This window comes from Rhinoderma darwinii, chromosome 10 (genome assembly GCF_050947455.1).
Source record: "Rhinoderma darwinii isolate aRhiDar2 chromosome 10, aRhiDar2.hap1, whole genome shotgun sequence".
Classification (NCBI taxonomy): Eukaryota; Metazoa; Chordata; class Amphibia; order Anura; family Rhinodermatidae; genus Rhinoderma; species Rhinoderma darwinii.
Window position 1 is genome coordinate 85,452,794 of NC_134696.1, and position 13,242 is coordinate 85,466,035.

At 43.2% G+C, this 13,242-nt stretch overlaps 2 protein-coding genes across 4 annotated transcripts in view; one reads left to right on the forward strand and one right to left on the reverse strand.

Annotated features, from left to right (window-relative positions):
* CEP164 (centrosomal protein 164) overlaps window positions 1-6,055 on the reverse strand; it is an 83,743-nt gene extending 77,688 nt beyond the window's left edge. The window contains exon 1 of one of the 2 annotated variants that reach the window (XM_075840156.1): window positions 5,958-6,055. The gene's annotated coding sequence lies outside the window, so the exon portion shown is untranslated. The remainder of the gene's footprint in view (window positions 1-5,957) is intronic. The other variant, XM_075840155.1, reaches the window with a different exon arrangement.
* Window positions 6,056-7,817: 1,762 nt separating this feature from the next.
* Window positions 7,818-13,242, forward strand: part of BACE1 (beta-secretase 1) — a 37,434-nt gene continuing 32,009 nt past the window's right edge. The window contains exon 1 of one of the 2 annotated variants that reach the window (XM_075840157.1): window positions 7,818-8,486. In XM_075840157.1, the coding sequence (XP_075696272.1) occupies window positions 8,220-8,486 (267 nt within the window). In that variant the 5' untranslated portion in view covers window positions 7,818-8,219. The remainder of the gene's footprint in view (window positions 8,487-13,242) is intronic. The other variant, XM_075840158.1, reaches the window with a different exon arrangement.

Consider the following 13,242-nt stretch of genomic DNA (forward strand, 5'->3'; position numbering starts at 1 on the left):
AAAAGAGACGGCAAAGAAAGCGTCATAAAACATTGGCATTTCAAAATCGGCCTCAAAAATCCTGAAGGAATTTTCTCTGCCTGACAAAAAAAACTCAGTTTGAACTTACGCTTAGGCCTTAGGGTATGTTCACACGGCTTAGCAAAATACGTCTAAAAATACGGAGCGAAAACAGCTTCTGATTTTCAGACGTTTTTGTAGCAACTCGCGTTTTTCGTGGCGTATTTTACGGACGTTATTGGAGCTGTTTTTCAATGGAGTCAATGAAAAACTGCTCCAAAAACGTCCCAAGAAGTGACATGCACTTCTTTTTCGCGGGCGTCTTTTTACGCGCCGTATTTTTAAAGCGACGCGTAAAATTACACCTCGTGGGAACAGAACATCGTAAAACCCATTGCAAGCAATGGGCAGATGTTTGTAGGCGTATTAGGGGCGTTTTTTCAGACGTAACTTGAGGCGTAAAATGCCCGAATTACGTGTGAAAACACTGCGTGTGAACGTACCCTGATTCACAAGAGCGTGTCCGATTTGCGTCTGCAGAAAAACAGAACATTTATCATGAATATGACTGTCCATGTTGAGTCCGTGTGGTTTTTGTGTGGCATCCGATTTTCTCGTCCGTATTTCCCCTCTGCGAGCACTTCCTGGTTTAACGTATTTTTTTTCTGCATTTCTTTAGCAATTGATGCGTGAAACATCGACAGCACACAGATGTCCTCTGTGTGCTGTCCGTTATTTTCACGCACCAATATACTTCAATGGGCAACGTGCTCCACAAAGGCGGACTAGAATAGGACATGCGGTGAGTTTCCCGCAACCCACACACGCTCTGTGAAAAAACACGGATATGTGATTAGCCCCATTGAATTGCATTGGTCAGTCTGCTGTCCGTTATTTAAAACTGACCGCACACAGACATAAAAACGTTCATGTGAATAAGTCCTAAGTGAGACATCTGATTGGCTAAGAGTGCTGAGCACATCACTAGCATCAGACCAGGAGGAGCCCGCCCATTCAGCAAGTACGGAGAGAGGAAATATGCATTTTGAAATCTTAAGACATAAATATTTGGAAGCACTACACTTAATACATGTCCAATTGTATGGGGGAGGGGGAATAGTCCGAGCAAGGTACGGTACCTGACACGGGCCTCTACCTGGCTAGGCCATACAGAGTGAAATCTACGACAGCTAGAAGCTGGTGTAGATTTGTAATGGAAATTCCGCCAGTTTTCTGGCAAAAAATCTAATAAAATTGTCACGCCACCTTTTCACAAAAGTAGCACGGCCGCTGTAAAAAAAAAAAAGGGCAAAACGTTGCAATTTGCGTCTTTTAGGCCCGTTGGTGACTTTTCTATGTCGGAAAACTGACGTACAAATGAAAGATGAAGAACTTTTATTTATACAGCGAATAGCCCGTAATTAATTTTACGGGGGTAAATTTCTGCAAAAAACCTGCCGCATGTGAACGTACCATAAGAGCCAAAACAAAAGGATTGAGGAAAACACACAGCGACAGACACCTGTCATTCTCTGGGGAAGACTAATAACCATGCTATTAACATGAACAGACACTGGTGCCCATTATACGTGGTCCCAGTTGTGTTAAGGACATTAGAAGTTTCCATGGGATTCTGTGACTTTGTAACATAGAAATTACAGTTAAGAAAACAGTATAAGATTAAAAAAGCATGGCAGAATGCCCGGAACTCACCCCTAAATTTGATTGAATAGCAAGGTAAACTTTACCTCATCCTGCGGAGCAGCGCCCCAGACGCAGAACAGTCATAAAATGAACTTATTATAGCACAATACATAACTAAATATTCCAATGTTTTGAGTGTCCCTGGTGAAGGCACAGATATTGTCGAAATGACAGAATATTCTCGAAGGCCTCATGAACACGACCGTAAAAAAACATCCGTAATTGTGGACCGCAATTACGGAACCATTCACTTCTATTGTCCACGGACACCTTCCCGTTCTCCAAAATAGGGATATAATGTTAAGCGTAGGGACCCCCTGATAGAGGTCGCCTTGTCGTGGCAGGTGGGCTCGCACAATTTGATCAAACTGAGCGCTAGGAACCTCATAGATATGTATATATCTTAGCGCATCTGTATTCTATTGTTACTGTTAATACATAGGTCACGGCAGATTAGCACCTGCATATCCATTTGATGTTTTAGGACAGGCTGACTAACTTTCTTTGTTTGTAGTACTTATGGGAAGGTGTCCGGGCCGGAAAAGTGTACCACAAAAGATAGGTCGCGTCCTATCTTGAAGCTTTTTACGGTCCGTGCTGCCATATTTTGAAAATGCAGGCCGCTGCCCGCGGGCGCGAGCACGGCCGTGTGCACGAGGCTAGATTCACACTAGAGAAAACACTGCTGATTTTCTGCAACGGATTTCATTGCGGAAAATCCGCAGCCTATTAAAGTAGCAGCAAAGTGGATCAAATTTGAACAAATCCACACGCTGTGTAAAAAACCTTCATAAATTAAACCTGCGGTACGTTTTTTTTAATCCGCAGCATGTCAACGTATGTTGTGGAATCGTTGCTCTTCTGTTGCAGGCTCTGCCCATTGATTTTTGCTGCGATTCTGCAGCAAAGATCACAACTAGGCAAAAAATAATAATCTCATACTCACCTAGAACTCTCTGCTCCTACGTCCAGGCCGGCCTCCAAGTATGACGTTTCATCTCATCTGACCGCTGTAGCCAATCACAGGCTGCAGCGGTCACATAAGATGAAATGTCATCCCAGGATGCCGGGCTGCAGAGGGATGCGTCTCCATGGCTACGGGTAAGTATAAGCTTCTTTTTTTTTTATAATGCATCCTAATCAGAAATAGAATTATAAATCTATTCTTGTTAAAAATTTTAAAAATGTCCTTCCCTAAATACCTTTTTTTTCTAACTTGATAACTCAGCTAGTGCTGGTTATCTGTTAGAAAAGTGGGTGCGAGCGGCTCGATGTCAATCACGCCGCTCTGCACTGTGCGCGCTCCCGACGTCGCTATATAATGTAGTTCTAGCAGCATCAGGAGAGCGATCGTCTCAACCAGGCATGGTAAGCGTGGTTGAGACGAACACACCCCCCCCTCCCAATTCCCTAGTTAGGCCTCATGCACACGACCGTAGCCGTGTGCACGGCCGTGATTTTCGGGTCGGCCGGCTGCGGACTGTCAGCGGACTGTCAGCCGCAGGCCGCCCGCAAATCGTGGGACATTGTTTTCAATGAGCCCGGACCGCAGAACCGGGCCGTAATAAGACATGCCCGGACCGCAGAACCGGGCCGTAATAAGACATGCCCGTTCTTTCTGCGGTCCGGGCTCCCGGGCCGTGCACGGACCGCAAAAACTACGGTCGTGTGCACGGCCCCATAGAGAAGAATGGGGCTGCAATTCTCCCGTGGATTTTCGGGGGAATTGCAGCCGCAAAAACACGGTCGTGTGCATGAGGCCTTAGTTTTATGCTATACCTGGAGCCGACTACTAATATATCCAGACGAGCGGTGGCCGGGCAGGCATCTAATGCGCATGCGCTGCTACAGAGAGGATATCATTGCGCATGCGCGGCCACCGCTACCTGAAAACAGCAGTGACCGGATCCCTAGACAACGAGCAATAAACAAAGAGGGACTGACAGCGACATGGAGCACGGATAGCACGAAAACTACATCGTTTTCATAAAGAAAGGTATTTTCAAAAATGATTAACTTTAACAGGTTGAATTTATGAAGATGGGAATAACCCTTTAATGTGCTGTAGTAAAAGGATTTCATCAGCATTGTGCCATTGTTTACTTTTTTTATCTTTTAAAGAGGCTCTGTCACCAGATTTTGCAACCCCTATCTGCTATTACAGCAGATCGGCGCTGCAATGTAGATTACAGTAACGGTTTTATTTTTAAAAAACGAGCATTTTTGGCCAAGTTATGACCATTTTTGTATTTATGCAAATGAGGCTTTCTAAAGTCCAAATGGGCGTGTTTAAAAGTAAAAGTCCAACTGGGCGTGTATTATGTGTGTTACATCGGGGCGTGTTTACTAATTTTACTAGCTGGGCTTTCTGATGAGAAGTATCATCCACTTCTCTTCACAACGCCCAGCTTCTGGCAGTGCAGACACAGCGTGTTCTCGAGAGATCACGCTGTGACGTCACTCACTTCCTGCCCCAGGTCCTGCATCGTGTCGGACGAGCGAGGACACATCGGCACCAGAGGCTACAGTTGATTCTGCAGCAGCGTCGGCATTTGCAGGTAAGTCGATGTAGCTACTTACCTGCAAACGCTGATGCTGCTGCACAATCAACTGTAGCCTCTGGTGCCGATGTGGCCGACACGATGCAGGACCTGGGGCAGGAAGTGACGTCACAGCGTGATCTCTCGAGAACACTCTGTGTGTCTGCACTGCCAGAAGCTGGGCGTTCTGAAGAGAAGTGGATGATACTTCTCGTCAGAACGGCCAGCTAGTAAAAGTAGTAAAAACGCCCCGATGTACGCACATAATACACGCCCAGTTGTACTTTTACTTTAAACACGCCCAGTTGTACTTTTGCAAGCCTCATTTGCATAAATACAAAAATGGTCATAACTTGGCCAAAAATGCTCGTTTTTTAAAAATAAAAACGTTACTCTTATCTACATTGCAGCGCCGATCTGCTGTAATAGCAGATAGGGCTTGCAAAATCTGGTGACAGAGCCTCTTTAAGAAAGGCTCATTTGCATAAATATAAAAATGGTCATAACTTGGCCAAAAATGCTCATTTTTGAAAAAAAAACAACTTTACTGTTATCTACATTGCAGCGCCGATCTGCTGCAATAGGAGATGGGGTTTGAAAATCTGGTGACTGTGGTGCATTTTGTTGGGCGGAATGTCCGCAGCGGAAAACAGTGGTTGAAAAATAAAAAAAGTTTATACTTACCTGGTCTCCATTTTCATAGAGATGCTTTCTTATGTTCTCGTCCAGCCGGGTCTCCTGTGATGATGCTGCAGTCCATGTGACTGCTGCAGCCTGTGATTGGCTGCAGCAGTCACATGGATTAAAATAGCACCCCAGAAGACCAGCCTGGAAGGAGAACAGAAGAACGCGTCTCTATGACAACACCCGGGTGGTAAGTATAAGCTTTTTTTTATCCATTTTAAGCCAAAAAAGTTTTTAAAAAAACCAAAAACTTCTTAGTTGCGATTTCTGCCGCTTTTCTGCTGCACAAATTGCTACTTTTGCTATTTGTTGCAGGTTTTACCTCCCATTGAATTTAAATCTGCAACAGAGAAAAAGCGATTTCGCAACGTACCGCACCTCAGGTCGATTTCTGAACGTTTTTTTCTGTGAATTTTTTACGCAGCGTGGGGATGAGATTTGTTGAAATCTCATGCACTCTGCTGCTACTTTATTACGATGTGGATTTTCCGCAATGAAATCTGTCGTGTTTCGGTTTTTCGGACGGAAAGCACTGCGGGTCCCAGGTCGGATACGCTGTGTACTTTACTGGTTCATTATAGAAATATACATTGTTGTACAATCAGCATGACACCCCTGCTGCTCTTATGTGAAAGGTGGGGGATCCTCAGTCCAGGCCTGATTTATTATAATGTTTCCCAACCTGTGGCACTACAACTTCCAGCATGCCCTGCCAGCCTGTTACTGCCAGGGTATGATGAGAGTTGTAGTTCTAGAGCCACAGGTTGGAGAAAACTGATATATTATGTACTAAGTGGGAGATACCACGCACTGCCCTCTTGGTTCATACAACCAGGCTCCCCCAGTGATGAGGTTCTCATGGTACGGTCCTCGGTCTAGATTATAGTGCAGGTTCTCAGTGATCATCACATAATCCAGGCCATCCCCACCTAATCCCGGACCTGTCTACAGCTACATCGCTGCTGTGCCCGGCTGGGCGCTGGTGCCAGCTGGTCGTGCATGATCCCCACGTATGTTCTTTGCACCTACCTGAGGCTCCGCTATCAACACATGCAGTAACGGCTCCGCTTCCAGGGACGCTCCCTGCGTTGCCCTGCAAAAGCAATAGTAACCACTTCCGGGATCTTCCTGCCTGGCAACGAAACGAATCCTCCCACCATGATAGCTGATTGGCTCACTGGATCAGATTCTCGTCCTAATTTGATCATTCTCCAGTCAATCATTAGTACACGTGTGCGTGACGTCATCTACGCCCATAGCCTGGCGGGAAATGTAGTCTTTTGCTTCATAGGTCTTAGTGTGCAAGTTTGAGAACGAGTGAGATGTAGTGATTTATCTCAAATGTGCAAATAATGTTCATATCAAAATAAACTGAATGCCGAAGCATGGGAAGCCAGATACAGTTATAATAACAATTCTATATCGTACATTCAGCTGTCAAAGTCAAATTGGCAAAAAACACATGAATGTATTATTGTAAACTTGGTAAAAATTATCTATCTATCTATCTATCTATCTATCTATCTATCTATCTATCTATCTATCTATCTATCTATCTATCTATCTATCTAGCTCATATCTATCTATCTATCTATCTATCTATCTATCTATCTATCTATCTATCTATCTATCTATCTATCTATCTATTCGGCTCATATCTATCTATCTATCTATCTATCTATCTATCTATCTATCTATCTATCTATCTATCTATCTATCTATCTATCTATCTATCTATCTATCTATCTATCTATCTATCTATCTGTCTATCTATCTAGCTCATATCTATCTATCTATCTATCTATCTATCTATCTATCTATCTATCTATCTATCTATCTATCTATCTATCTATCTATCTAGCTCATATCTATCTATCTATCTATCTATCTATCTATCTATCTATCTATCTATCTATCTATCTATCTATCTATCTATCTCATATCTATCTATCTATCTATCTATCTATCTATCTATCTATCTATCTATCTATCTATCTATCTATCTATCTATCTATCTATCTATCTATCTATCTAGCTCATATCTATCTATCTATCTATCTATCTATCTATCTATCTATCTATCTATCTATCTATCTATCTATCTATCTATCTATCTATCTATCTATCTGTCTATCTATCTAGCTCATATCTATCTATCTATCTATCTATCTATCTATCTATCTATCTATCTATCTATCTATCTATCTATCTATCTATCTATCTATCTATCTAGCTCATATCTATCTATCTATCTATCTATCTATCTATCTATCTATCTATCTATCTATCTAGCTCATATCTATCTATCTATCTATCTATCTATCTATCTATCTATCTATCTATCTATCTATCTATCTATCTATCTATCTATCTAGCTCATATCTATCTATCTATCTATCTATCTATCTATCTATCTATCTATCTATCTATCTATCTATCTATCTATCTATCTATCTATCTATCTCATATCTATCTATCTATCTATCTATCTATCTATCTATCTATCTATCTATCTATCTATCTATCTATCTATCTATCTATCTATCTATCTATCTCTCGTATAATTATATATGATAGATAAATAATGCCTGTTGAGTCCAGTCCCTGCACTGAGCCATGTAATAAATTGTTGTTATATATAAATAATAAGTAAATAAATAAAAGAAGGGTGGATGTGGAATTCTTCCTGTATAGTATTCACAATATTATATATTATTTTATAACTGGCATGTGTGATTTGTGTCGTATGCAGCTGGTGAGTTACAATGTGACAAGTTATAGCGGTCTATTCTGGAAACATCTGGACGATGTTACAATGTCTCCTGCCCCAGTGTCACCATCACAAACTACATTTCCCATAGATCTACAGGAAGCGCCCTCCTCCTCTCCTCCTCCTCCTCCTCCTCCAACTCCAAGCATCATTGGATTTATCCTCCTCCACAACACACTGTACAGACTAGAAGGGGGAGACTAACAATTCAGCCTGGCACCAACAGGAGGGGGAGACCCTGGAATGTAGTAAATCCCCAGCCATGGTAAGGGAGGGGGCACAAGGCAACTCCAAGGCCTGGTGCATGAATATGTTCAGCCTGGTCCTCCTCCCTGCAAACCTCTAGACCAGAGCATCCTTCATCCTCAGGAGGAGGGAGGGGAGAGTGATTCAAGGTCTGTGAGATGATGAGAGTCCTAGCTGACATGAGGCACTGGAGGCTTTGAGGCGGCTTCCAGGAAGGCTTCCACCTGCTTTGTGCTTTCTCAGCACCGAGGGAGGGACAACTGCAGGTTAGAAATATGGAGATCTTGGCTTTGGCAAGTACAAGCAACCTCTTGCTGATGCTACTAGCCTGCTTACTGCCAGGTACTGCTGGGCAAATGGCCATTAAAGTGCCCCTGAAAAATTATCCAGGCCTTCTTGGGGTCCAGTCTTACAGAGCCAAGAGGTCTTCAGAGGAAGAGACTGGGCAAGAGACCAACTTTATGGACATGAAAGACAACCTGCGAGGGAAGTCTGGTCAAGGATATTACGTGGAGATGAGGGTGGGCACTCCTCCTCAGACGGTATGTGATGGTGGCCGTATGCCAATGCTTAAATGTGGTAAATCTCAATATGTGTGTAGTACAATAAGCTGTTTATTCAATGGACAAAAATAAATGTTTAAAGGCTATGTACACCTTTGAAATTTTTTTTTTAAAATAAAAAATGTCTATCAGTGTGTTTGGTGCAACTGTCTAATAACATTTTATTAAAAAATATTTTTACTTTTTGAGATACAGCTGCTCTGTATCCTTTATATAGAGCAGCTGTATCTAGTGCTGAGACCTGAATCCGTCAGGTCAGCGGGACTGACGGGTTCAGTGTCAGTGTCTCTGACACGCAGGATCTACCTGTTATCAATCACATCTAAGTTTATGTGATCGATAACAGGTGGATCCACACGCAGGACTCTTTGTCACTGAACGCGTCAGTCCCGCTGAACTGTCGGATTCAGGTCTCAGTGCTAGATATAGCTGCTCTGTATATGGAATACAAAGCAGCTGTATCTCAAATCATTTTTGCTGAATTGCTTTATTGTTTTATTTGAGGTGCAATGGAGCAATAAAAAAAGTTGCAAAGAGGGTGTCCTTTAAATGAAAAATTCACTGTGTCCATAAGGGGTTATCCGTGCCTAAGAAAAAGAAAAAAATATGTACTAGCACGTGACCGCTCCAGCCAATCACTGGATCCGGAGTAGATATTGCTGATGACTGCAGCAGCCAGTGATTGGTTAGAGCAGTCAGGTGCCAGTACTGCACTTCACATCTCATGACAACGTTAGGCTTCGTTCACATCTGTGCTAGGGCTCCGTTCCGACGTTCAGTCGTAGCTTTCCGTCGGAACGGAGCCCTGACAGACACAAATAGAAACCATAGGTTTCCATTTCCATCGCCTTTGATTTCAATGGTGACGGATCCGGTGCCAATGGTTTCCGTTTGTCTCCATTGTGCAAGGGTTCCGTCGTTTTGACGGAATCAATAGCGTAGTCGACTAATTACAAAACTTTTTTTTTTAATTGGCCACTGAAGACTTTCTCAGAGAAGTGAAAAAAACGGAAATGGTCAGAGGTAAAAAGTTCTTTCAAGCGATTAGTATTTTGACTTCATATAGGAAGACTCAGGTCTTAGGGGTCACAGCCATATTACAGATCGGTGTTGTGTGGCATTTGTAATATGGCATACACAGAAAACTGTGGACCCACACTGTACCTCTGCATGTCTCCAATTTCATATTGATAGTTTCTTTTTCCCCCAAAAAAATTGTGGCATGATCCAACGCAAAAAATATTGTGATGGTATTATCCCCTACAAGCGTTGAATCTGTGAGCGAATACGGCAAAGAGTGCCTATGGCTTTGTAATATGGATCCGTACGGGCTGTGCAGGCTTTGCTGTGTGCATGAGGCCTAAGATAATTATACAAAACCCACACTTCAAAACCTCATCAGATATTTAATTTATCGTCAGACGTTGACCTTTTTGTTTTGGTCGAGTTTTTATAGTAAACATATTTTGTGGGGTATTTTTTAATTCATTTTTCAAACCACTATATACAGAATATTTATTTAAAAATCAAATATTGAGTGTTTCCCACTCTTGCGCCCATACGAAATGCTGACCCTTCCTGTTCTGTGGAGATCAGCAGTTATCTCTTATCATCAGAGGCAGGAGGAAGCTCCGCCCCGCCGCCTCGTCACTATCTGGTCCGCCCCATTTACATAGTTTGTACGGTTGAAAAAAGACACATGTCCATCAAGTTCAACCAAGGGATGGGAAAGGGGAAGTGGGATGGGAAAGGGGAAGTAAAAAATTTCTACACATAGCAGTTAATATTTTTTTGTTCTAGGAAATTATCTAAGCCTTTTTTAAAGCATCTACTGTCCCTGCTGTGACCAGCTCCTGCGGTAGGCTATTCCATAGATTCACAGTTCCTTTTTTTCTCCAGACGGAGGGAGTGCCCCCTTGTTTTTTGAGGGGGTTTTACATGGAACAGGATTTCACCATATTTTTTGTATGCGCCATTAATATATTTATATAAGTTAATCATGTCCCCCCTTAGTCGTCTTTTTTCAAGGCTAAATAGGTTTAGTTCTTTTAATCTTTCCTCATAACTTAGATTCTCCATGCCCCTTATTAGCTTCGTTGCTCTTCTTTGTATTTTTTCCAACTCCAGGGCATCCTTTCTATGAACTGGAGCCCAGAACTGGACTGCATATTCTAGATGAGGCCTCACTAAGGGTATGTGCACACACACTAATTACGTCCGTAATTAACGGACGTATTTCGGCCGGAAGTCCCGGACCGAACACAGTGCAGGGAGCCGGGCTCCTAGCATCATACTTATGTACGATGCTAGGAGTCCCTGCCTCTCCGTGGAACTACTGTCCCTTACTGAAAACATGATTACAGTACGGGACAGTTGTCCTTTAGCGAGGCAGGGACTCCTAGCATCGTACATAAGTATGATGCTAGGAGCCCGGCTCCCTGCATTGTGTTCGGTCCGGTACTTGCGGCCGAATTACGTCCGTCAATTACGGACGTAATTAGTGTGTGTGCACATACCCTAATGCTTTGTAAAGTGGTAATATTACATCCCTGTCCCGTGAGTCCATGCCTCTTTTGATACACGACAATATTTTGCTGGCCTTTGAAGCAGCTGATTGACACTGCATGCTGAAATTTAGTTTATGATTTACAAGTACACCCAGATCCTGCTCAACAATTGACTCCCCCAGTGTAGCTCCCCCTAGGACATATGATGCATGCAGGTTGTTGGTACCCAGATGCATAACTTTACATTTATCTACATTAAACTTCATTTGCCAAGTGGACGCCCAAACACTTAGTTTGTTTAAATCTGCCTGCAATTCACAAACATCTTCCATAGTCTGAACTATATTACATAGCTTGGTGTCATCTGCAAAAATAGAAATAGTGCTATTAATCCCATCTTCTATATCATTAATAAATAAGTTGAATAATAGTGGTCCCAGCACTGAACCCTGGGGTACACCACTTATAACTGGGGACCATTCAGAGTAGGAATCATTGACCACAACTCTCTGGATACGGTCCTTGAGCCAATTCTCAATCCAATTACAAACTATACTTTCTAAACCTATAGTCCTTAATTTACCCATAAGATGTCTATGGGGGACGGTGTCAAATGCCTTTGCAAAGTCCAAAAACACTAAATCCACAGCGGCCCCTCTGTCTAGGCTTCTGCTTACCTCTTCATAAAAACAAATCAGGTTGGTTTGACAGCTTCTGTCCTTTGTAAAACCGTGCTGGCTGTCACTTATAATGCTATTTATTGTCACATAATTCTGTATATAGTCCCTCAATAGCCCCTCAAGCATTTTCCCCACAATTGATGTTAAGCTTACTGGTCTATAATTACCCGGCGAAGACCTAGAGCCCTTTTTAAAAATAGGCACCACATTTGCCCTGCGCCAGTCCCTTGGCACTATACCACTCATGAGAGACTCTCTAAATATTATGAAGAGGGGGACAGAAATAACTGAACTAAGCTCTTTAAGAACTCTAGGGTGTAACCCATCTGGTCCCGGGGCCTTGTGTACATTTATTTTATTTAATTTAGCTTGGACCATATCTACATTCATCCAATTCAGTATATCAACTGATATATTAACAGCACCGGCAGCGGCTACATCAGCTGCTCCTTCTTCTGTTGTATATACAGAGCGGAAGAACCCATTTAGTAAGGCCTCATGCACACGACCGTATTTTTCCCCACCCGTAAATACTGGCGTAAATACGGGTCCGGTGTCACACGTATTCCACCCGTTTTGCACCAGTATTTACGAACCCGTGCCCGTAAATATGGGTCCGGTGTCACCCGTATTCCACCCGTATTTACGGGCACGTTTTTGGCGGCAAAATAGCGCTGCACTAATCGGCAGCCCCTTCTCTCTATCAGTGCAGGATAGAGAGAAGGGACAGCCTTTTCTGTAATAAAAGTTAAAGAAATTCATACTTACCCGGCCGTTGTCTTGGTGACGCGTCCCTCTCTTCACATCCAGCCCGACATCCCTGGATGACGCGGCAGTCCATGTGACCGCTGCAGCCTGTGATTGATCTGTGATTGGCTGCAGCGGTCACATGGCCTGAAACGTCATCCAGGACGTCGGGCCGGATGTCGAGAGGGACACGTCACCAAGGCAACGGGCGGGAGACCGGACTGGAGGAAGCAGGAAGTTGTCGGTAAGTATGAACGTCTTTTATTTTTATTTTTTACAGGTTTATACTGATCGGTAGTCACTGTCCAGGGTGCTGAAAGAGTTACTGCCGATCAGTTAACTCTTTCAGCTCCCTGGACAGTGACTATTTACTGACGTCGCTTAGCAACGCTGCCGTAATGACGGGTGCACACATGTAGCCACCCGTCATTACGAGAGCTCCATAGACTTCTATGGACTGTCCGTGCCGTTATTACGGCCTGAAATAGGACATGTTCTATCTTTTTCAACGGCACGGGCACCTTCCCGTGAGAAAACGGGAAGGCACCCGTCGCCAATAGAAGTCTATGAGCCCGTTATTACGGGTCGTAATTACGACCCGTAATAACGGGAGTTTTTACGGTCGTGTGCATGAGGCCTAACTCTGCCTTCTCTTGATCCCCTGTGACCAACTCCCCATTACCACTATCTGAGGGTCCTACATGTTCAGACCTGGGCTTTTTTGCATTTATATGCTTGAAGAATTTTTTGGGATTTGTTTTACTATCCTTGGCCACCTGCCTTTCATTTTGTATTTTTGCT